The sequence below is a fragment of the Lepeophtheirus salmonis genome, chromosome 8, assembly GCF_016086655.4.
Source record: "Lepeophtheirus salmonis chromosome 8, UVic_Lsal_1.4, whole genome shotgun sequence".
Lineage (NCBI taxonomy): Eukaryota > Metazoa > Arthropoda > Copepoda > Siphonostomatoida > Caligidae > Lepeophtheirus > Lepeophtheirus salmonis.
The window spans coordinates 491,741-519,013 of NC_052138.2; the positions used below are offsets into that span (position 1 = coordinate 491,741).

The 27,273-nt window shown below is 31.4% G+C and overlaps 1 protein-coding gene across 3 annotated transcripts in view; it reads right to left on the reverse strand.

Annotated features, from left to right (window-relative positions):
- The window catches only part of sha (shavenoid), a 117,440-nt gene that overhangs the window by 43,004 nt on the left and 47,163 nt on the right, over positions 1-27,273 (reverse strand). For all 3 annotated transcript variants that reach the window (XM_040714151.2, XM_040714152.2, XM_040714150.2), the window contains 2 exons: positions 9,239-9,460; positions 6,453-6,593 (listed from right to left, as the gene is read on the reverse strand). In XM_040714151.2, the coding sequence (XP_040570085.1) occupies positions 6,453-6,593; positions 9,239-9,437 (340 nt within the window). In that variant the 5' untranslated portion in view covers positions 9,438-9,460. The remainder of the gene's footprint in view (positions 1-6,452; positions 6,594-9,238; positions 9,461-27,273) is intronic.

Below are 27,273 nucleotides of genomic sequence, written 5' to 3' on the forward strand. Positions count from 1 at the left end.
TACGCCGCCTCCTTGTGCTAATAAAGTTTAACTGTATTATATTCTTGGAAGATACATGATTTCTTCATTTATACAAAAGTAAAAAAAGTGTATTTGATACAAATTATTTATGACATATTATTATGTAAAGTATTACTGTATTACCTAACCACAGAGTGAGGGAGAGAGAACAGGAGATTGTTTGTGTACACAAATATTCACTCAAAGAGATCTTTGTATAAATTTATGAAAGTTGAGATGCAAAATAAAGTAATAAAAATGAAGAATAAAAGTTTTAATGGCATGAGAAATCACAAATTCAATTGACTTTTCTACAGAGTAGGTTAGACAGGAAGCAATTGCAACACTTAGTGTGTAAGGCTCAATGACTCCAAGCTAAGTATGACTCAAAACTATAAACCAAGTTGCAAAACAAAGAGCAGGGGATCAATATTCGTCTTAATATTGTTAGCAACGGATTGAACATAGTTGAATATTACCCTATAACTAAAGCTGTATAAAATATGACTTATAACGCGCGCTGAGCTGTTTAGGAGTTATATTTAAATTCATGTACTCATATTTTTTTTAATGTTCCTTTAATTGGTTAGATGGAGTTGCACTGATTACGTATAAGTAAACATTACAGTATTACATTTACTCCATCTAACCAAGGAATCATGTTTGAAGTCCAAATACATAAAGTATATTTCTTTCTCTAGGAATGACCAGGGCAAGAACTTACGGACATTGAGTTCAAGAGATTAATTTCTCCCGAGCCCGTTGTCCGTAACCTACGTTGATTCCAACTATATATTTAACAATTTACACCAAAGGTAGGTGAAAATTCTTATTTTAGAGGGATATGTTAGCACATACACGACTTATTAAATATTGAAAAACAAAAGAGTACATCCAACAACAGTTTTTGTTTTTATAATCGCAATACTTAGGTGTTGCTTTATACACGTCCACTTTTTATTATTTTATTACAATCTAGTTAACATTTACAGTTATACAACAAATAAAATCTATTTTATCTGGGATATAAGTTTATTTCTGTTAACTTTTTCTGAATTTTGATGTACGTACGAAGGGGCTTCCCTTTCTTTAGTTATAAGTAGTAATGCTAATCGTGTATATTTTGGGAATATCAAAAACAATTCAAATCAAACTCACAAATAGCAACTTGTATGTACACTTGCATGATACAAAATCCTAAGATTTACACGACAATTACATACATATGTAAATCGTAAGCATTTTTGCTATGTATTAAAAATAAACCACAAATCAATATGATAAACTTAACCTTTTGAATAATGTTTTGGAGGAGAGCAGCTTAGCTGACATGACTTTTCATTATATCAGCTACAATCAGCTGCTACAAGGGGGCGAAGGAAATAAAAAAGGACTTACAATTATAACTTTGAAAATAACTGGTTTCTGTCCCTCTTTTATGAGCACAGACAAATGTTCAATCCGGGTTTGAATGCAGTAGAAAATGAAGTTAACTCCTCAGTAATTAAATAAAATGACAACAAATTAAGAAAAGAAAAATCACTCTTTAGGGGCATGCTGAGAATAATTTTCACAGGACCCTCTATATGTGTAATATACACGTATATTAAATAATATTATAATTTGTGGAGTTGTATTATTTTGGTGAAGGACAGCGCCATTCTCTGTTGCTTTGTTGATAAATCAATTTAACTATGTAAACAACGCTCATATCCCATTGGTATTATGGTCCAATAAATCAAGGAAGAGTACCGAAATACAGATACTTATTTGGTAACCTCAAGTGATACAAACATATTGGTATTCTGGCATGAAAAGCATCTTAAATATATATGAATAAACAACTGTCCAATGTAGCAATCCTCCCGGACTCCCCTACATACATAATTGCAGCCTCCTTTATATGAATTATCCTCTTTTATGATAGGAATTAAGGTACATAATGAAGTCTATTCGTGGAACTGTATGAATGTATTATGACATACTCATGTAGTGAAAATAAATAAGTACGTACACATTTTGAAGGGTTTATTCACGATGATATAATAACTCTCACGAACTTTTTATTTTATTTTTCTTTAGTTTTTGATGTAGCTAGGTATATAAATTTTTGTTTCACACATGATTATGTTTTATTACGGTGTTGTAATTCAATTAACGCTCAATGAGCACCATCATGTAGGCATATTTACCTACATTTATTTAAATAGCAGGGGCGACCGCAGGAGGTCGGCTAGAGGGCCTGAAGTCCCTCCCGAATTAAATATTTTTGTTTTTTACTAAAAAATTTAATATTTAAAATTGAATTTTTGATTTTTTTTTCACAAACATTTCATTTTTGATGAACATCTGGGAATTTTGAATTTTTTTCCCCGAAAAATGTATATTTGAAATTTAATTTTGGAAATGTCTTCAAAAAATTCAATAAGTTTTGAATTAGTGGGGATTTTTGGAATTTATTTTAAAAAATGTAATTTTATTTAAACAGTTGTGAACTTTAAAAAAAAAATTATAAAAATGTAATATATAAAATTAAATTTTTGAAATTTTTGGGATTTTTTTTCAACTTTTTTCCCCCCCCCCCCAAAAAAAAATAATACATATATATATAACCTTGCGGATGCCCCTGAATAGTGTAACTGTGTAGCATATGATATGTGATTAGGGTTTTGTCGGTCTTTTTTTAGAACTCAAGACTGCAGCCCCGTCCAGTTCGGTCCTAAAAACAAGGGCTGCGGAGTCGGACCCTTTTTTGGCAGAGTCAGATTAAGAAAATATGCACCAACTCCGAACTACGAAAATTATTATAATTTATCCAAATAAAACTTATCCATAATCTAAACTTTACATTGAGTGTAAGTAAAGATTTTTTTCTTAATAGTTATAAATTATAGGTATTAAGTACTATTCATTTATGATATTTGAAAGTTAACTCATTTTTATGTTTAGTTTACAAACTGCAAACGTGTTCTATACGCAGTAATGTAAATCCGGCGTGTTTTTTTAGCTCGCCCGTTTTTTTTTGTTTTTGTTTTTGAATTGGTAGTCTGAATAATGAATTTTCTTTTTCTTAGCAGTTATCATAATTTTTTAATTATTCAGTACTCAACTGCGTTTCTTAAATAGATTCAATTATATTCTAAACCTGATTGAACATTTCTGTGTGTGCATAAAAGACTGAGTCTGAGGATTAATTGCAGAGTTATAATTGTAAGTCCTTTTTGTACTCAGAGTAGAATTGGGGATCGACATCGGAGTAATTATAGTAAATGTCCTTATTTGTATCCTTTTCCCCGTCCTCCCTAGTCACAGCTGATTGTAGCAGATGTAATGAAACGTCATGAGCATTATTCTTTCTCTCCTCCTAAACATTCCTCAAATTGTCAAAGTTATCAGGTCGATATTTGTTTTTATAACATCTCCATTGTACACAGGATTTTCATCACTACCTATACGCTATAATCTATACAATCAATATTCCCGAACACATCTCAAGCCTATATTCTTATATTGTCTAGAGCCAAGCCATTAGTCTTGCAAGTTTTTTACTAATTAGTCTTGTGAAAAGTAAATGTTATCAGTGACGTGTAGAATGTTAGAGTGAGAGGTTGTGTGTATTTTCGTTTCTCGGATATAAATATTTAATTATGTTCAGAAACGTATGAATGAACTAGGAATAGATATAAGCATTTGATCCATTTCATTTGTTGTTCATCTTGATAAATATTATAAATTCCAAATATTTTCTTCATACCTGACAAAATTATTTAATACTATTAACTAATAACTACCCATAAATATAATCTATATTTTAGTCTCTACACTCTTATGACTCACCCGAATAAGTAAGGACCGATACAACACTATGTTTGATTATCAGTAAGTATTCTCGTCAATTACAGTGTAAAGTAATGATTCTTGCAGTAGAGAATTTTGAAAAACAAATGTTGTAGAAGGTTTTCCTTTACTTATATTCTGCTTCCAGAAGGACAGGAATACAATTTATTAAGTTAAGATTGAAGTCAACGTTGTCTTTTATTGAAAAATACTTTAAGTTCTTCCTACTTAGTAAGTAGAATACTTGAGAGATAAAGTTGGTGTGATTACTTATTTGACTAATATGTACACGTGTTTATAAGTAAAACAAAAAAAGTAAAAAAATAGTAGTTTACATATTATATTTGCATTTTATAAACCAAAATCGACACACGTCTCTCTGTGTTGATGATGCACATTGAGCAACATCCAATCTGTAGGCGTCATCTTTGGCAACTTGAGTTATTCATATGATATGCAAGTACCATGTCTTGATATCCAGCTATGATTGTAATTCCACCTATGGCAATTCAATCAAGAGGAAATAAGTGCAAGGTCTAATAAAAATATATGCACTCTCCATTAATCATAAAACGAATCAGATGTTCAAAGTTCATCGGGTTTATTTAAAAATAAAAACATAAAAAAAACTTAATGTAAATTATAAGCACTTGAGGTATGTTGTAATAAAAAAGACACCAAATTTGAACTTGGTCACCCTGACAGTTAAAATAATGTTTGGGAGGAGCGCAGCTTAACTGTCGAGGGGTTTTGTTAGATTAGCTACAATTGTCAGCTATGAGAGAGAGGTAGGCGCGCCGGAACCTTCCGTCGAGTTCTATAGCTAGTCCCATCGATCTTCGGGACGAATCTTTAAGACTTACAAGAAATGATGAAACAAAGAAGAAATAAAGTTGAGGGACGTCATTAAGGACCTTTATAAGTTTTAAGGACTGATAAGCAGGACTGAACTGGACCTGACCGAGGATGAACTGGAAAAGACTGCAGTCGGCAGGTCTAAATAAGGACGTACACAACACTAATTATCAATACAGAAAAAATTAATCTTGTCTAAAAATTTTAAATGTAATTTTTTTTTAATTGTGATTTTTACAAATTTTGTCTCTTCTGATAAGTTTTAACAATAAAATAAAATTTATTTGTCAAATTAGATATTCATAAAAATAACAAGAAATGATGCAGTCAAAGAAGCCCATGGGCCCACAAAAGTCCTGTAAAAGTCCCAAACAAATTCATGATTATATAACTAACACCCCCCTTAAAAATACATTTCGGCACGGGTGGAACAAGGATATGAACAAAAATCTACATCCATAGCTAACAAAGACATTGGCAGGAATTACTCCGATGTCTACTATGCTCTCAACAAGCAATGATCCCTTTTAACTCCACAACAAATCCTCATTGAACTCTTGCTATTCGACAGAAAAAGTATCAAGATACAAAAACGGTCCAAGGATATTTCTTCAATTGATCGTAACTCCTTGACTTTTTAACGAAGGATATGGTTTAGGGGGAGGCTAATGAAGTATTTAGGCTCAGCAAGGACTCTCTAAAGGTAACCGTGAAATCAGCGTTAATAAAAACTCAGGTGACGTTATGCGTACTAGCTGCAAGTCAGTGACAAGGCGTTTTCGCCTAATTGTCTAGAACAAGGGTAAGCACATTCAATAAGATATTGATCTATTGTACGTTGGTTAACAAATATTTCTGGCCTCGAAGAAACTAAGCGTTGTAAGCTCCATTTGTCGTATCTAGTTGAACGCTTGGCAATTTTCAACTTTTTAATAACATTTTGTTATTAACTTGTTATTTAAGTATTTATAGTGATTTGAAATATTCTTTCCATATAGACTTCTTCTGATCATTTGTCAAATTACGTGGTATCCAACGTGAACAAATCTTTTTAACAACCAAATTTTTATACAATCTCCTGTAGATGCTGATGAAACTAACCCTCAAAGATGACTCAATCTCCCAGTAAGTCACATGCCGATCTTGCTTTATTAGCTGATACAGTGCAACCGATTTTGGTTGAGCTTCCCTATATTTTCCGTGCACTATAAAATACTCAAATAACGTCTCAATTTCAAACCGTTATAACGTTGATACTGGTAAATACCAAGTTATCAACTGGATACAACAGATAGAGCCTACAACCCAAAGTTTCTTTGAGGCCAGAATTATAATTAGCAACCAACAAAGTAGGACAATATTAAACTTGTAAAAAATAAATATCACAATCCTTATATATGTTCTCTCCTCATTAACAAAAGAATAATGATAACAGCTTTGGAAAAAATATGAAAATACTGTTCATATTGCCAACTATAAAAAAATAATAACACGGGTGAGAAAATGCTTAAGATTTACAAATCCACAGTCATGAAATAAATCTGATATTAAAAGGATGTCTCACATGTATATTAAGCCCTACCATCATAAAAATGCACACGAGGAAGGAGTCTCTCATAATAATTAAAGACTTGATGGTGGTTACTGTACGTTGTAAAGTTGTACACGGAATTACATATATGAGAGGAAGTCGTGATCACAAATCAAGGAGGGTGAGTAATAAATTCTTACAACAATAAATAATCATCAACATCTCTTACCCGGGAAATCTTTAACACATTGCTTTCTATCCTCACGATATATGGGGTAATTTGTTTTACATTGACATTCACAATTGGATCCTCCAGGTCGAATAACTTCTCCTCGAGTCCCATTTGAATCACAAAATGATTTTGAGCAATCTGAAAAATAAGGAAAGGAAAAAAATAAATAATTTTTAGTGACATGTTGTACGTCAATATAACAACAATCTTCAACAAAAAAAGGAGGAGAAAATTCAAATTTATTATTATTTTTTAGTTTGATAGTTCAGTCAAATAGAACATGAAATTTAACTACTCAAAAATATATTAAACCTGTTATTGCCCGAGTTATTAGGCGTCGACTAAAAGACGAATTTTGCTTTAATAATATAGGAATCTTCAGTATTTTTCTCCGTTTTTCCTGAGTACCCTCATACTTATACACTCAATACTTAGACGTTCTCTCCTCAAGAATAAAAAGTAATATAACTAATACCAGCTTGAGAAAATAAAGTTGCTATGATTTTTATTCCCAGGGAGTATTTTCACTGGTTGCTAATCCTCCTCTAAAGTCACACACATTTTTTTAAAATTGTATATAAAGTACTTCCCATTGTTTCTTTTTTAATATGAGTTGACCTAAAGGCGTGCGAGATTTAATTGATTTAATACAGCGCTCCCTGTATATTGTAGTGTGTAGAAGGATAAATCGTGGACTTGACATTAAATTAATCTGGATTACTTTAAGGTCAATACTAAGTTCTGTTTTCAAAAATATGAATTATTCCAGTTAATAAAAAATAAAAAACAAACTTTCAAAAATCAACAGTTGTCAGGATGGAGGCAAAAAGACAAAAGGTGTCTGATTTGCTCAACGCTCATATGAATATAAAGTTCATAGGGTGCTCCGGAGACTTGTTTACAAGATTAAAAGCATGGTCGCTTCAGGTAAGAGCCTTGAGAGGTCCCCAGGCAGCAGTAATCTGATATATGTAAGATGTGGACATGCAATCACCAGAAGTCCGGCCTATTCGATGATGCAGCGTGCCAAGGCTCACAATGTCAGTGATTCGACTGTATGTGAAGGATTTCGGGAAGGTCTCTTATGTACGGCGATTTGGCAAGAGATTTCAATCCCAACCAAGGGCAGCCACATCAAGAGAGGATAAGACTTGGTTAAAGCATAATGGGTAAATTTAGCCACCCTTCTCGAATATGTCATCCTGTGCTACCTCTCATCAAAATATGGATTACTTCAAGGCCTACGTCGAGCAGCAATGGGCGGATAGTTCCCATGCCTTCATTAAGAAGTGTTGCGGCATCTTTAATCCCAGTTTGAGGCCATGGTAGCAGCTAAGGAAATCATTTCGAAAAATAGAAGGACATATCAATAAAGAATCTGAAATAAAGCCAGAATTCTCACAAAAGTTTACTCTATCGGTTCGTTATCAAAATTCCACAATTTTACCTTGCACACCGTATATAAGGTTTATGTATCTCTGACTTGACTATATGCACTATAGGTATATCAGACATCTGTTCATTTATTTAAAAGAATATTTTTTTTAGGGGAGGGGGAAGAGGCGAGGAACAAAGTAGATATTACAATTCTAGACGTACAAAGGTATAAAAAGAACTTTATATTCCTAAAAAAAGCAAAAAGATACACACACACACACATTTTCTATTTTTATGATTTCCACTACAATTATAATTATAATTACTACACTAATTAATGAATAATAATGGGTGGGGTGATAACAAATAATGTATCTACACATTTAGGCAATGTACGTGGCCACATTGTCTTTTATCTTTTGTATATAGATTTAAATGATAAATCATTGCTATTGCGATAATTAAATAAAGTTCTAAGTATCATTGTCATTTCTAGTGATGAAAATTGTGTGTATTTTGGGCATTTGAAAAAAAAACAAAAAAACTGAAAATCAGCAAGGCAACCCTAACAATTTAAAGATATTTATGAGGAGATCTGCTTATAGTCTAAATAGGACCTACAATTGTAATTTTCTTTAAAGAATATACCACAGCGAAACATTATTCTCACAAAACACTGCAAACTTTATAACAAACTTAAAATTTGTTTATTTGCGTTCCAATCTACAATATGAATAAATAGTGATGCAAATCGTGTGTATTTTGGGTAAAGAAAACAAAAAACAATTTAGTATTCCTGAGAATTTGAAGGATATTATGGAAGAGATAAGCTACAAATAGCTGTGACAAGGGAGGAGGGTGAGAAGGTTATAAACAAGGACCTAGACAAGAATTGTTCCGATGTCGATCCCCAATTCTTCTCTGAGCCCAACAAGGATTTACAATTATAACTCTGCAACAAATCCTCGAGGTTACTCTCCGTCTATTATGAGCACACACGAGCTTTCATTTTTTGAATATAATTAAATTTATTTTGGAAAGGAAGGTCACTACTGATAACTGCTTAGAAAAAGAAAATTCATTCTTCAGATGACCAATTCAAAAAAACCCGGGCCAGCGAAAGAATACACACGATTTACATCACTGGTCATTTTCCATGTCCTTACTTTCACATATCACGCAACTTTTCATATTAAAGTTAACCAGATAATAGCCAAAAACCAAGGGAAATTATTGATTAGGAAGAAAACATTTTAATCTTTCAAATTTTTCAAAAAAACGATTAGAATTTTTGAACTATTTTTCTTGTAAATAAATACATTTCATTTTTGGGGTTTACCTTGACGCAGTTCATTTAGTACTCAAAATCAAAAGTATCAAAAGTATATATAATAAAGTCAACTTACGACTTGCAACAAAAATGTCACCCTGGAAATGTCTGTTGATAGTGATTGCATCATTTGAAGGCTGTGTAGTAGTAGTCATGGGCATAGTACGACCTCCTTTCCGCTGTAATGATGATGAAAGGCCTTCCGATGTGGATATATTTAGGAGTAGAGTGAGTAGGATTTGCAGCAAAAGTGGATACAGTGAGGCTTTCATCATGATAATTTTCTCAAATCCATAGTCTGAAAAAAAAAAAAAAATGAGAAAATTATTTACGTAGAAAGACCAATTTATTTTTTAAATTACGTTTTGGCCTTAAGTTATAAAGTTTTTGTTTATGGCTCAATTACTTCGAGTTAGATTTACTTAGACGGGTCAAATTTTAACACAGCAAGCTTTCGTATGTCTGCTATTGTTTGAATATATCTAAAGATTATACTTTTAAAAACCAATATTTAATTACCAATACTCAATTTTGGCATTTTTCACTCACATTAACTGACTCAAACGACTGTTAACAACAGCTGCACGTACAAAATGAATAAAACTTTGGTGAGTAGCTGTCAACAGATTCTAGACAAAGGGGTCGACGCGATATTTTTGACACAATTCAAAAAGTTTACAAAACAATGCTTAAAATCTTTAATAATTTATTAAATCAAAAAATTCATAAACTCTTTGAAAGGCGTAACTTCTGGCTTCGAACTTTACTCAGAGTAGGTACCCTCAGTGGCGATGACTTTCTCTATCCTGGACTTGAACTTGTTTCAAGAGCGCTCAACCTGGTCCCGTTGATACTTGTTGAAAATCACAATGATGCGCTGCTTCAACTCGGCCACGGTGATGCACAAGTTTCGGTTAGTGTACTGTTCAACTACGCACCACAGGCAGAAGTCACAGTGATTGCATTAGGGGCTATTGGTAGGCCAGATGTTGGGGCTGGTGTAGTCCTTCAAGATCGTCGACAGCCGCAACTGGGATTTGTGGGCTAAAAATGACAAATGGCCCTGATGGTCTTCACTGCATTCCTCACCATGCAGGTACTCTTCATTATGTCTCAGTCCTAAAACTGGCGTGAATAATCATAACTGCGGTTATTTTTTTCCACTGGTAAGATGGGTTAAAGTAGTTGGATTCCATTGTTGTCAGCACCACGTATTTCTAACCTACTGATTCAATATTTTGGAAAAATGCTACAGTAATTTATTGCTACCTATCGGTCATTATGTGTAATAATATCAAGTGTCAAAAATATCGCATCGACCGTGTAACTGTGATTAGCTTTTATTTACGAGTGCTACCATCTTTATGTCGAGGTCGGTAACTTTTCAGTCCACTCTTGTTTATACAGACCCACTTTTGTCTTAATAATTGGACAGATTTTCTCTTTTGTCTGCCTAATTTATGAACTGTCCAAATATGATTTATGCAATAAATTTAATTTAATATGATGTTAATCTCGGTCGATGTTCGCAGTTTTAAAACACACATGCAGTCATTAAAAATTCTTTTATGGAATCGGTCTATGCTGAATTATAAATGAGATGGATTTGTATTGTAAGACTGATCTAGTTTGGTGCACTAAAAATCATACCATTCTTGGATTTTCAAAATATTTTTATTCGTGTGCGGACTATTGAGCAAAAACCTTTTTTCCTGAAGGAAAATTCGCCAAATTTCAATTTGGCGAACATTTATTTCGTTGAGAGTCAATTTTCCGAACGGAAATTTTTCTGAATGGAGGTTTACTAAACAGTTACTTCACCGAAAGGTAATTTGCCGAGCTGACATTTCAATGCAGGACCATTTGGGATATTTCGCCGAATATAAATTTAATGAACAGATATTTCTCGTAAAGGCAATTTGCCAAACTGACACTTCACCAAAGGACTATTTGGCACATTTGGACGAAAAAAGATATTTAATTAATTGATACATGCAATTGTATATTTTTTGATTAAATTTAAAATGAAAGTATAATAAACAGGTATTGTTTATATGCTGTATAAGTGAATTAACAAGTGTTATTTTGCAGGAAATTAACACTTTCAATAATTATACTCATTATAAATACAACAAAGTAGTACACTTTATGCGAATGTAGAGTTGTGTTTATATAATGATCATTAATGAATATAATTAATAAAAAAATATTATTTGCAAATGAAGACTCATTAATTAACCGATATGTATAGCAAATCAACAGAACCATTATATCATAATATTATTTTAAATTGAATTAAAATATGAAATGGCATATATCAATATATTAAATATCACTTTATTGGAAAAGAAATATGACATTCAGTTATAAGGTTTTCGGGAGAATGGCCTAGAACCATTGTCCCCAATGCCGATGTATTCGTATAGCTCTAGTTTTAACGAATTATTTTTCTAGTATGCTGGCCAATAAGGACCGATACAAAAAATAAAAAGTTTACTATTTGATTTTTAAAGAAATCCACAGTTTGAACTTGGCTCTAAAATCTTTCCTAACACTAAGATATTATTATTATAATATAATGTAAAAAAATGATTATATTGTTCTTTATTCATTAAATATATGTAAATAAGAAAGATTATTAAATTATTTAATAATATATTCGCATTGAATTTGAATTACAACTTCCAAAAAGTTATTCAGAGCGTTGCAGGAGTGATGAATATATTTTTCGGAAATTTTGTTCCATTTCTATAAAATATCACGTTTTAAAAAGCTGACATTAGGATAACTGGATGGATTTACCTTCCATATAAGATATTTCTAATAAAAATAATCCATAAGATTTAAATCTGTTGAATTGGGGGGTCAAATTTCCTCGTACCAAAATCGTATATTCGATGTCAACCAATGTTGTCTAGGAAATTTTTTTTTTTTACAAAAAATATACTTTTTATTGCTTGTTGTATTTTCAACTAATCAGTCTTCACTACCAAATCCAGGATGGTAAGTTTGGGAATTGATTTTTTTTCCTTGATCAAGAAAAATCAGTGAAAGGCTCTTCCCTTTCAGAAAAAAGTGCTGCCCAAACCAACTAGATGTTTTACACGTTAATTTATTATTTTCAAAAAACTTAAAAATATCTTTGGATAGGATCCTATGTCCTCGATTATGTTTAATAGCCTCCACAGTGAAAAACTTTTTGACACAGAAAACGAAATGCCTACCTCGCGTGACTTTATTTTTAGAAAGAGATGTGGAACTCTTTCCCTAGTTTTCCTTTTGGAATCCTCAAAACGTTGATGTCGATACCTGGTCTATAGCAATTCATCTAAATATCTTCCTGGATAATTATCCTTATTGTTTTAAGACTTATTCTCACTGAATGAGCCATTCTATTCATTGATTGCAGTTTATCATTCTTACGGATTTAACGACTTCAGGTGTTCTCAATGAGGGAATTATCTTGTTAGGAGGCCTTGGTTGAGCACTTCCAGTGTCCTGATAACGCTTAAGGATTTTATAAATGCCCCTCATGACAACTAAGATAAAAGTGTGCATGTCCTAAAACTGTATTCGATTCCACGGTTTGAACTTTTGTCCAAAATTTATCTTAACACTAATATTTACATTTATAGGTATGATAACTTTCAGTCCAAAAAATAAAGCCATTAGTGTAGCATACCATATAATTGTACACATGTACAGAACACACCATATTTGAATTACATCGAAGGAAAAAAAAAGACTCCCAGAGCTAGACAACACACATAAAAATAATCAAAGCCTACTTATATTTGAAAGACATAGTTTTTCTTATGGAAGTAAGTTTGCACCACAGAGAAAAATACATGTGATATATGTGCCCATGTACATCTGTATACCAATCAGCCCACTCAGGTGGATGCTCAGTATTAAATAGTATTGTTTTAAACTTACTGACATAATTGGGTTACAAAATGGCATGAGGCATGAGATTATCATTAGTAGTGTTGTGATCAAGACTGCCATGTCTGAGAGCTAAATAAGAATAAGACTTTGAGTCATTGAGACAAAGGTGATCCTGATAATTCAAGGGATTGAGATTTAAAAAAATGTATAAAACTTTTTGTTTATGTTTGAATAAATTATTAGCGAACAGATTGAAATCATTTTTAAGATCAAGGGCCCAGACAAGACTGAAACGCTCAAAGTCTTTCATTTTCTAAAGTTTTGATCTTGCTTCCTTATTGATGTTTCATAGTCTTGAATCCGAGAATCAATTTTTGAAGGTTTTGAGCCTATTTGAAATCTCAATTCCTCAATGACTTTGCCTCGGTCTCTAGACCAAGATCGAAGCAACTATATAAAACATGGGCTGAAAAGTCCCAAGCTTAAAAAAACTTGTTTTTTCCTTCAACATTTGATTTTATTAAATTATTATTATATTTTTATTCGCTTTATGGAGCAGAGTACCAATAGCACATGTCCAGCCGTTGCTTAGCTTGGATGCTATTTTTCCCAATTATGAAGCATTGTCAAATTAAAACACGAATTAGTTTTTGTTACATTCTTTTGGAAATAAAATTAATAGTGTCACCTTTAGCACATTAACTTACAAACTATAGAACATTCGTATATGCACAAAAAATATGGAGAGTAACCTTTAAGATTTGTTGGATAGTTATAACCGTAAGTCCTTGTTGGGCTTAGAGTAGAATTGGGCATCAACATTGGAGTTTTTTAAAGTTAATATTCTTGTTTATTTACTTCTCCTATGTCACAGTCGCTTTTTAGCTGTGACGTCACGACAGCTAAGCTGCTCTCCTCCAAAACATTATTCAAATTGTGAGAGTTTCAACGTTGATTATAGGGGTTTTTGAACAAGCACAAAATGCAAGCGCTTTTCATCCCTAGATATCATAAATATTCAAAGGTAACGTACTTTCAGACAAACTTTATTTTATTGATAAAAGTATGTAATATATTTTTGTCAGTATGTATTTAAAAAAACAATTATTATTTATGTAACAAGAAGAGGCCAAAAAAACGACAACAAAAATAAACAAGTTAAAGTAAAATACTTTAATGTTTTCATGAGAAAACATCAGAGTTAATAGCATGGGATAAATTACTCTTTTGTTGATGATGTTGTTGAAAAAATAACATGGGAAGAAAGGCTACTTTATTTTACCTATAGAAAATAGCCAGTACATACCAATACTTATATTATATACATCAATATTAAATATTTGAAATTTTGTCATTAAAAGAAATATTTCAGATTTTTGTACATACATATACGTTGTATTATGTTGAACAAATTAGGGGTGAGACTTTGTTCATGATCACATTTTTTAGTTCGGTTTTAAGTCTTTATCAAAATTACACAGTTTACAAATATTGCACCCACATTTTTCGTTCTCAATCTGTACAACGATTTTCTCATAATTCTTCATAAAAATTCGAACGTTGTGGGCCTCTTATCTCAAGGTATCAAAGTATCCCTGTTTTTACTCTTTACCACTGGTGACATTCATTGATGTGGACTGAAGATTTTAATCTACTACAGTCTTCCTATGTTGAGCAACCAATCCAATGGGAGTACTTGGGTTATATAAATATTTTAAAAGTTGTACATCACTCAAAAAATGTAGAGAATTCCTGAATTTTTTCAAACGTAATTTTTTCTTCAACTAATCATCAAATTAAAAAAAATAAAAATAGAACCAGATTCTGAAAGCTTGATGGATTTTAATTTATTTTATTTAATAAAATCACCTCCAGCCTCAATCACAGCTTTTATGTGAGACCAAAAGTGCGAGCAGTCCTTCGCCACATAGTCCCTTGGTAAATTCGGAAATTTCTCCTTGATCTGACTGAAAAGTTCGTCTTTTGTGTTGCAAGGGATTCTTTTGGTTTGTCGCTTGATCTCGTCCCAAAAAAAATCCATCGGATTTAGATCCGGCGAGTTTGGATGCAAAAAGTCCGACGATTATATCGTCAAAATTGTCTTGGAACCCTTTGAGCCTTTTTTAAAGATGTGTCAGGGAAAAGAGACCTTTAAAGGGGTCAAATTCCCTTATAGCCTTGATAACGAGCATCTTACTTAGTTCCAGAGTTTGTACAATTGTTATGTTGTCGTTCCCGGCGCGGATTTCAAGGAGGGCGCCGTGCTTTTTTAAAAGATTTAGGACAACATCTTCGTCGTATGATTCAAATTTTTCCAAGTTTTGCAAGTTTGAACAAGATGGAACAAAACAAAAATTATCTGCCTAAGAGCCCTTTTTTCCCGAGAAAGCGTGCCAAAATTCGGTTTGCTCTCAATCTATGGACCGATTTTCTCCTGTATCAGTTGTGCAAATATAATTTTTTGCAAAACATTAAACTTTTTATGAGTTGTTGCACCGATGTTCAAAATTTTGAAACACAACTCACATCATCAACCGTTCATACATAAAGTAAATCTGAACCAAATTTGAAATTAAACCGAACCAGACACAATTTTTCTTTGAAACCGGTCTATAACGATCTTCTTCACGTTTTTAGAGTATAATTTCGACACAGAGCCATATTTTGAAATGAAATGACTATAAAGATGAAAATTTAAAGTAATAGTAATGGATAAAAAATATTTCAACATTCAAAAGATAAATTATTTATTAAGGTATATTGAATACAATTCCTTCAAAATGTGTTTAATCATATAAAAGTTCAATAAATAAAGTATCATTTCTAGAAGCTCTTATTGTTTTCCCATTCCTTTATATTACACCTAAGACTGAAGAATACGCCTTTTAATAAAGTTTCGAAACATTGGCAGTAAAAAAATAGATTTTAATTCACTTATTCAGTTTAACTTTTAATTTTTTTATAGGATATTTAATAAATCAGCAATGCAAGTCTTTTTGAAATGTTTCAAAATTAAAACGATCATTTGTTAAAAATAATGAATTTTTAGAAGATTAACACACATATTAGAAATATTTAAAACGGCTTTTACAAATTTCAAATGTTGACAATTGCATATATGCCTTTATCATTAGTAAACCTTTTCGTCATAAACTTATAGTATGTTGTAATATCGCCGTGTTCCTGCTTCAATGGACTATCATATAGCGAGGCACATTAGATATCATGATAATAAAAAAGCACTTTGTATTTTTAAAGTATATAAATAAAGGTCAATTCATATAACAACATGAGAATCATTTTCAGATGTATCATTGCATGATGGGTAAGACAAATGTTGGTTATATGTATCCTTCTAGAACTGATAGGCATTATAAAATAAGAAAAATGTGAGAAATGGCAAATGAAACGTAGATACGTATCTATAATTATAAATACCAAAAGAATGATCCATTGATGGTGGTTCTTTCAGTACAATATAATTATCATTTTTGATGGATCCTACCACTGAAAGAGTTATTATGCGATAATAACTTATGATATAATGACGAATGTGTAACTAATCCCCACACCAGGGGAGGGAGGCAATTGAGAATTCTTGACAGGATCACAAGGGCTAATTCAAATTCAACCAATCAACAGTAAGATCACGTATGAGACACGTCGTGACCTTTATTGTAACAAGCAGCCTTTCTTCCAAAAATAATTTTAAAAAAATGAACCCAAATCATATGGTAGTTTTCCAAAATAAGTCAATCAAAGCAACTGCTATTTATCTTTAAAGTACTACTAGGCTATCATTGTCATCGTCATTCTCCACAATTTTGAAAAGGAATTACATAAATAAATAGCTATTTCAAAATATTAAAATCCTACATCGTATTTTATTCAATACTGTATAATAGCAGGGGCGTCCACAGGAGTTGCGCTGGAGGGGCTGTAGTATCTCACCCCATTAAGGAATTTTGTATTCTTACTAAAATATCAAATATTTGAACTTACATTAAATTTTTGAAATTTTTTTCGAAAAATTTCCTTTTAGAAGGAATAGTAATGGATTTTTCAAATTTTTCTTAAAAAATTTAATGATTGGACTTTTTTTTCAAAAAATTAAATTTTTTGTAAAAGGCTGTAGATTTTCAATTTTTAAGGCGATTAACTATCGATTTTTTTTTCCAAAATTTTTTGGGGTAAATAGCTGTGGATTTTTGAAAAAAAATGACATCGATAGACTTCCATATATTTATAAAAAATTTCCATAGATCAATACACAGTTTGTGGGAGTGGAATACAGCCCAAAAGTTATCCTTAAAAGATACAAAATATGTATTATGTAGCTACTAAAGTCCATATTACAGGGTGTCCGCAGGGGTAGGTTTGAGGGGTTAAAAGCCCCCTTCTCCATAAATTAAAGATTTTTTGCTTTTTACTAGAAAGTTTTACATTTAAAATTTTTTTCAAATAAATTTACATTTGATTTTTTTTACAAATAATTTAATATTTGAAATTTAATTAAATTTTTCAATTCTATTTTTCAAAAAAATTGACTTTTATAATTTTGTCCATAAAATTTAATTTTTTTTTTAAAAGACGTGGATTTTTCTAAACTTTTTGTCATCAATTTTCAATTTGAATTTGAATTTTTTTTCATTAAAAATATATTTTTTGAAAATCCCTATAGATTTTTGATATTTTTGCGGAATTTAAAATTTATTTGTCAAAAAATTTAATTTGTAAAATATTTTAAATTTTGTTATAAAAAATCCAAAATACCATACCAATATATATATAATTCTGCAGATCCCTTTGTATTGAGAAGATCATTGTATGAAAACCCCATGATTTCTGTATCTTCATTCGACACTAAACGGTTTTATCTTTAAATGTATCAGTGATAGACAGAGTACAACAACAATCCACTCGATACCATTACGTATTTGTACTTACATTAAATGATAAATCCTTCAATCAGACAAATGGTACATTTAAACGTATGTATGTATTTTTATAAATGTTTTAAGATTGTGTATTTTATAATATTCCTTCTTTACTCTCATATAACCGAGTGTGTTATTTAAACAGTTAATGCCTTTAGGGGAAACGTTATAGAATAATATGTATTTTTACTTTGTATTTTGACATAAGAATTTTAAAAAGAAAAAGAAAATCCAAGAACCAACACACACGGTTTGGTTTATTGTTATTATTATTTTCTGTTTATGCACTAATTAGATGAAGATAATTAGTTGGAACGGAGAAGCCATTGTCATAGAGATTTCTTCTTTCTATTGAATTCAATCCCTCTGATAAAAGGAAATTTATAATGTACAGAGTGCTTATTAAAAAACGTCCGATTTAATTGTTCTATATTTTCTATTAAAAAAAAAAAAGATGTAGCTCAATGGACAACGCACTCCGGAATTTTCTTCTCTCTGGAACTGAACGTGTGTAGGTTCCTGCCCCGGTTATTGCCAAAGAAAGAAATATACTTTTATGTATATGGATTTCAAACAAGATTTCTAGGTCAGTTGGAGTAAATGTAATTCAATTATGTTTACTTATACTGACTCAGTGAAACTCCAAAGGAACAGTAAATAAAATAAAATGAAAATAAAAAATCCCATCATATTTTTTAGTTCAAACAGAGTGGGTACCCAAAACTTATAACAGAATCACTAAATTACAAAAATGTGATTTTTATGGACTTAAGAATGAACTACTCAAAACCAATTAAAATCAAAACGAAGTTAAATCTGTTGCAATAGTAATATTTGTACAACTCATAAATCAGGAGTGTGGAAAAAATAGATACTTAGAACGAGACCAAAAATTTAGTTGGTACACGATAAAAAACATTTAAATTTCCGTCTACGGTCTGAGATCATAGTCCAAAATACTGGGTCAAATACGTCTGAAAAAAAAAGACTTAAGATCAAATCGAAGAAAATGAAGAAAGATGACTTCTATAAAATTAATATTTGTCGGTAGCTAGTGATAAGACAACTCTAAAAAAAAATATGATGCCGATTCTGATGGGATTCTACTAAAAAATTCCGGATGCCGATTCTTTAAAATTTTAAATAATAGTTAAAAAATAACATTGTCATATCAGGGGAGTCCATCAGATTATATATATATGTTGTTACTTAGAAAAGTAAAAAATAGTTAAACCAGCAATAAATAAGAATCGGAATCTCAAATTAAAAAATTATTTTCCCAATGCTGATTCCAGAAGATACACCTGAGTATCGGATTCTGATTAATAGTCCCATCACTACATGCAACATGCTCAATATCAAGGTTAAATAAAAGCCTCCCCCTCCTCCCCAAAAAATAGTCATGACGTTTATTTTGTATGTAAATGAATGTATTTTTTCTCGAGATAAAACTAATGAACTCCAATGGATAATGACATATTTTATGGTATTTTTCATACTATCTTCCTTTGTCGGTTTTTCACGGAATAAAATATTTATAAATACTTATTTTCACTCTTTCACATCTAATTAATTATGAAGTAGGTATTTTTTTCTAAATGACTACAAAAATTTTGACATATACCCCAAATCAAAACCTTGCACATACTTCAAATCAAGACCAAAAAAATTGGTTAAGGCACTTAAAACCACCATTCAAGACAGAAGATGCAGATGAAGGTCAATGGTCTTGCTCGTAAATTTGTCAGTGGACAGACTACCATGCACCACTTGGTGAAGCAAGACTTACGCCTTAATGCCTACAAGAGAACTCCTTGTCAGGATTTGGAGCCTTTGGATCGAGTAAGGCGTGTGCCCTGCTATAAAGTTCCCCTAAATAAGCCTAAAAAGAAAGACTCTTGACCTCCCCATAGCCCCGAATGTTCCCTCTTGGACTTTGGTATTTTCAGGTATACTTTGGAGAGTCCGATACACTACAAAGGATCAACTGAAGGCTGCAATCATCACTTCCTGAGTCAACCGAGAGTCGAGTTTTGTAAAAAACTGCTGTGCAAAATTTCACACCAGGGTGGAACTGGTCATCAATGCAAAAGGCGCTATATTGATTGAGGATCTAAATAAGGTATCAAATTTGATATATTTTTTGAAATATAACAACTTTTGTCATTCTCAAAATTTCTGCATGTTAAACGAACGATCCTGTATGACGCATGGTGTAGAAGTAGAATTTACTCCATTAGTATCCGAGGTAAAAACGTCTCAAGTCGAATCAAACCGAGTTGACACAACCCTACATAAGATGCAAAAAAACCCATCCTCTGGTATTTATTTCACTTAGGTATTGTTAGTTAAGGGTTAAGTTACAATGATTTTACTTTACAAACCCATTTGCAAAAGTATTACACCGTTTTCATATTATTAAATATTATTAACCACACATCACAGCAGGAATGGTTCTAACAAGGCACGAAAGTAACAAATCTTATTACTTTTTTCCCCTTCTTTTAATTGGTTTGAATGTATGTACGTGTGTAGACTCTTGTTTTGTTACTATTAGGTACTATTCGTTTTTCTTATTATATATAGCCACGATGGATCGTGTTAAAAAAACTTTGTTTTTATCTAAGAATCAATGGTTGTATGTAGCTTCGTTCTACATATTAGTTACTTATTTATCGGAAACTGCATTCATATGTCGAGATTAAGCATGAATATATGTATGTTATGTTATCGTTAAAAAGTATTGGATCATTAAAAAACCAAGAATTCAATTATTATTAACTAAATAAGTAAAAACAATAGAGGGCTTTTACTGAGTTCAGATGTATATTTCATAATAAACCAGACTGTTACGGAGCGAGACAGTCTCGACTGTTGAACAAAATAGGGGTAATCTAGGTCTTCATTTTGTAAAGAATAATAATATGTATTATTTTCATTTACGTTATAAATTGCCTTTTAATAAAGGAAAGACCGTTTTCAAGGCACAGATCTACCCAAAACATGTATCACAATAGACAACAAGGATTTTTTTTTTTTTTTTTTTTGGAAACAAAATGGTGTCTATCATAAACAAATAAAAAATATATAACTTTCAATAACAAAACTATATAACCAAAATAAGAAGCTTACTTAGATAAGTAATAGATGTATCCGTCTGTTTTATGAGTTGTATAAATATGATTTATGACACACATTTAACTTCATGTGATGTTGTACTAGATCGATGTTCAAAATTTTGATACACATCTGACATCATCAACAATTCATCTATAGAACCGCTCTAGACCCATTTTCAAATAAAACTGATCCACTAAAAATTTCGTAAGATTGATATAGATTTAATTTTAAATAAGGGGTCAGCCATTTAAGACGTCCAGTTGACGGGGGTTACCGATTTAAAGATTTTTTGGGATGAGGGGGTATGAGATATTTCGGAGTCCACTACATTGAGAAATGCCAAACCAAACTTTTTCAACAGAAAGTATACCAGTAGGGTAGTCTGCAGAGGTGGGGCTTTAGGGTGTAGATTCCCTCTGAAAGAAGGAATTTTTGGTTTTATTTTAGATTTTTTTTTTGGTGGGAAAATAATTTTTCATGAGAAAAAAGGGGCGAGAAAAAATATATATGAGGATGCATTTTCTGAAAAAAACAAAAAGGTATGGAACGATGTAGCGCAATGGACAACACGCTTGGGAGAAATTATTTTTTTGAACTCAATGTGCGTATGCTCGTACCCCGGTCGTTTTTAGAAAAATAAAAATACTCTACGTATATGGACTTCAAAGACGATTCCTAGGTAAGACTGAGTAAATGTGATAATATATTACTTACTTTTACTTAATCAGTATAGCTTCATCTAACCAAGCACCATTAAAAAAAAGTCATTCACCAAATTATGCACTGAATATATATTTTTTTAAATAAAAAAAAAACAAGGTCCCCCTCCCCCGAAATATAACCCTGCGGACGCTCCTGATTAGTGTTTTGACAAACACAGATAGGCGGAGGGTGGGTTCAAAAACTGACCTTTTTTTTTCCGGACATCGTAAATACATTACCCTAAGACTGATACAGACTGAATTTTTGTAAGACCAATATAAAGAAAATTTTTCTTTGAGACTGCTACAGACCGATGTTCTTTAGAGTACCAAATAAATTACGTCAACTAAAAATCATAACCTTCTCAGACCAGTCTGAGATTTTCAGACCAAAGCCCAACACTAATAAGTGCACACTAATTGTATGTTTTTAAAGAGAGCTTGACCCTCTGCCTCTTCAATGATACATGCTCGAATCCATGCTTTTCAAGGTCATGATAGACTAATAACAATTGCATTTATAGGTAGACAATATGTTATGTTATTTTGTAATCAAAGTTTCATTTAATTAAAAACAAAATCGTAGATAAATGATAGCTGATAACAACTTGATAGTCAGAGTAATCCTGGAGATTGAGGTCAAGAAACTCATGGAATTATTTCTTCCCCCTCAAAACTCATCTTTACTTCTTTTTTTTCCACGGCAACAACATCGATGGGAGGTCTCTCCACTTTGTTCAATGTTCTTTATAACAAGTAAATGAAGTTAATATCCAATCTATTTTTAAATGTGTTTTTTTATATATATATTATTAAAAGACCGAATGAGAAAGATTAAAAAAAAAAATTAAAGATTTATTGCAGTTCTGTCTATTGTTGTTAAATAATTTTGCAACTTTGTCATGTTCACATACTTTCATCTCAAGAAAATATATATTAAACTTGCATACATCACAATGGATATTACACGAGTATTTAAAAATGTAATTTTTTGGGCCATTATCTTTTAATTACGAATTGAATAATATGAATACGTAGAAGGAAATAAATATTTGTCCTTTGCCGATTTTGTATGTTTGCCCACATATTTTCTATTGGATTGAGGTTTGGAAACTGATTTGGTCACTTCATCAGCTTGATGTGTTTTTTCTTGAGCAGCTCCATAGTTACGTAGGCCGTATGTTTTAGGGTCATTGTCGTGCTGTCATTTGACGACATATTTTCAGTGTCCTTCCCTGAGTTAAGGATGTTATAGCCCCAGATTTCCTGAAAGATGGTCCATTCCTCCTTTCGATGCAGTGAAGTATTCACATCCTCTTAGCGGAGAAACATCCCCAAAACTTAATGTTTCCACCCCATGCTTTAAGGACGTAACATTTTAATGCATTAATCTGCTACGTTTCTAGTAAAATATTAATTTTTTAGTGTTGTTATAATTTATAAGCACGTCCATAAGTAGACTTTAAAGATGTCTCGGGTACAAAAAAGTACGTACTAATACTTATAAAATGAAAATGATTCCGGTAAATACGTACAATAGTGGAAATTTGAAACTTGTGCACATGTATTCCATTGATTTGTGAACTTTTGTGTGAGAAAATTAGAACTGTCTGTAATTGTATAGGTAGCCATGATACCTGCCGCATTTTGAATTTCTTAAATCAAAGGAGAAATGTCATCGCAGCCAGATTCTAGCCTTAGTGCATCAACTCTTCTTCATGCGGGTCACACTCCAACACTGGCTGACAGGAATGATTCGTAAGACTATGTATAATGTTAAGAAGTGGGTAAACTACAACAAGACTATAGAGATGAAGGAGGGCTCCATTAATAAATTATCCGTGTTACTCTTCGTTGTACTAGTAATTAATTTATACATAGGTTTCCTCTCTTCAAGGAAAAAATAATTATGATAACAGCTCTGGAAATTAATCAAAACACAGTTGGTATATATTCTGGATTTATCAACATATCTTGGTCATGTGACCATAGAATATATTGTAGTTAACTCATTAGGTCATATTTACCAACTGTCAATCTACTTTCTACTCCCAGCCGAAGGAAGATTATAATTTGAGTTCAACAGATGAACGTTCAAGACACATTAATAATAAAAGACATGAGTAGAGAGATAAACAGCTGTCATACAAATACATAGTGAATTATCATATCAGTGAAATAATGATGATGGGGATTAAAGTGTTTATTTCGTAATTTGTTAGAAAATTTGTTAATTGATATTCATAACATAGGAGGATTTGAATACATTCCACCATCTCTCAAAAAAAAAAAAAATCACTCTCACGCAGTTTTAGGACTTATGGAAGGGATATTGGGAGCTAGGGAATGAATTTTTCATAAACATAAAAAAAAAATTAAATTGTATTCATTGGTAAACTGTCGATTTTTATGTTACCCTTATTAGTAGTGTTCTGAATGTTGATTGATAGGATTCAAATTAACCCTTATAAAACGCTGTGAGCAAATCCTTACTATTAAATAATGATTAGTTAAAGAGTTCTGAAGGATTACTACACGTTTTTAGTTTTATTGTATATTGCAGTCTATTTTATAAACGGGGAAAAAGAGGCCATAATCTGTAGGTAGTCTGTTAGTTAATCAATTCTTCCTCATCATGGAAAATTTTGTTTTTTAATCATTATAGAGAATGGTTCTCTTTTGAACAAGAGAGAATTGTAATATTGCACAGCAACGTTCAAACAATGATAGAGTGACGAGCAGCAGATAGGTCAAAAGCTGATAACAACGTTAATTGATTTTTTTGAAAGTGGAAAAGATGAGCAATGTTATAATAAAGATCTCATTAGGATAAATACTGGATTGTATCCATACTGCCCATGCTCAGTCCTGTTCTTATTATTGGTACTGAATAAACGTCCCAAATTACAGAGAGTCCTCTATAAAGGTTTCATTTGTAACTATATTATTGTACCTCAGTTTAGTAAAAATATCTTTTATACACATGAATAGTGTGACATTATTGTTCGTTTAGACCCAATCAAAGTATTTGTTTTTCTTATTACTATTAGTAACCAGTATTGATCAGAGTTATTTGGCGTCGACGAACAGATACAATATGCTCTAATAATATCAATTTGCTTTAAAAATATAAAAGCTAAGGAAAGCTTAAGAAATAATCATTCATACTCTCCATTTTTCATGACCACACTGACATGTAGTTACTCAATACTTAGATGATCTCTCCTCAAGAATAATGATAACAGCTTGATAAAATATAACAAAAACATTAGTCCAGTTCACACGAAGAACCGAACTCGCACGTTTTATAATGTTTAGGATCTAAAATCGTAAATATAATGGTCTTCATATTTTGGTTTTGAATATCAGGAACTGTTAAAAATGAGTTCTTCTCAAGCAAATAAACAATTTTTCAGGAATACAAACTTTGCTATATGCTATAAACATGTATGGAATAAACGATGATGTCACAGCTTGAAATCGTTGATGACGTCATTTAGCAAGATGTATTCTATGGAGTGATTTTTGTGACCTATTCGGAGGGGTCTTTGAGATCTATAATGGGGATGTAAAAATTTGGAGACTGATAAATATACGTACTTTAAAAGTTAAAATTTAACAAGAAAGCTGTACACCCTAAACAACAAAGTTCTTCCAAAAGGTGTAGAAAGTCTATATATGTACAAATTATTTATATGTTTTTTTTAAATCTCCAAATATCTTAAAGTAATCATTAATTTTGTTTTTCTTCTTCTTTTTAGGAGCAGGCCCATAGTACATCTAATATGATATACTCCACCTCAACTAACAAAATATTTTAATAATGGCTATCAATTTTTTATTATTGTTATTTTATACTTTTAAGATTTTCTTCATCTCCATCCATCATTGCATGAATATGAAACTCTTAGTTAGAAAATAATATAGATCTTAGCTCAAACCATGTCTTTAAACTGAATGTACAAGGTTTTCTCATTTACCGGGACTTTACAGGATCCCATAAATTATCAATTTGGCAGTGGAACTATAAATTTTAGAGCCAAATACTCGTTTGCAAATGAAACCCTAATTAATAACACTTCAAGTAAGATCCTCCGGTGTAAAAACAATTGAAAATCCGGCAAGTTATTCCTTTGCATTCAAAACCCTTAAAATAGGGTTTTTTTAGTCTTTAAACTACATTTTTTCAGTATTGTAGGATCATAATTAAATTAATAGGACATATTTAAAATCAACATACAATATTGTAAAGAATAAATTAATTTATATGTTTATTACTAAATTTTTTTTCATACTCAAAAGTTCATTCAAACCCATAAAAATGGTAAAAATATTAAAAAATCTAAATCAAAAATTATCAAAAAGCAGATTTGATACGAAAAAATGCATTAAAGATTCGTGATCCCCGTGTAAAGTACTAACAGAATTGAGTCTGTAATTTGGAAAATATATTTTTTTCCCCCCTTATGTTATAAATTCTACAACTTGCAAATTATTTGTCTTGAAATGCATTATTTAATTACAGCATGGGTCGTGCTAATTGTCAACTATACATTGATACTATCATTTTATATTGATCTATTAAAACTACCTGATTATTATGTATTTATATGTAACATAACTCTGAGCATTTCAACTTTATAATGTGTCACTTAATACTTATATTTTAGTAATTTGTATTAAAATGGTCAAAAATGGCATCATAAGTATGTGGAACATCCATGGAATATTCAATTATTGCCTTCAATACTATTCCCAAGTACTGCAAATCCTTCATTTGAAATTATTAATCATATTTTTGGGTTGCAACTTGTACAAAATCACAGCTTCTACACAGCATATAATTCAATGAAACTTATAGATGCCCCTTTGAGTAAAATGCCACACTTTTTAAATGGCACGCCTATGTCTTATTTAATATATTTCGATATTTATCCATGATAACTTATTGAAAACAAAAGTAACCGTTACAAAAATATTAACCAAATTCAACCAAGAAATATGTGCTTCACGAACAAAAACATGGAGCAACGCAGAGCATGTAAACACGTGTAATGCAGAGCTGTAAATTCCAGAGAAAATCCAGGATACCGGGAAAGAAACCGGATTATTCACTTCTATTATTTATATAGATTTAAAATAAAAAAACAAAAAGAACAACATGATTTTATTTGTAGATCAGACTTATTCAAACTTTCCCCAATAAAATCCATCTCTACCACCGCATTACCATAATATGAATGCGGCTCTGTGAGTAGTCACTCACTCACAAATGCTCTCTGGACCTTGAACTCTTGGGCAATCCCCCTCTCCTCCATGTAATTACATAGTCTTATTATTTTGCATTTATTTGAAATAATTAAAAAGGAAAATACAACCCATTAACAAATTGTATTTTTTCTTTACGACTAATACCTACATAATAAGTTCACCTTTGTTTTTCTTACCGTTGTCAGATAACGAGT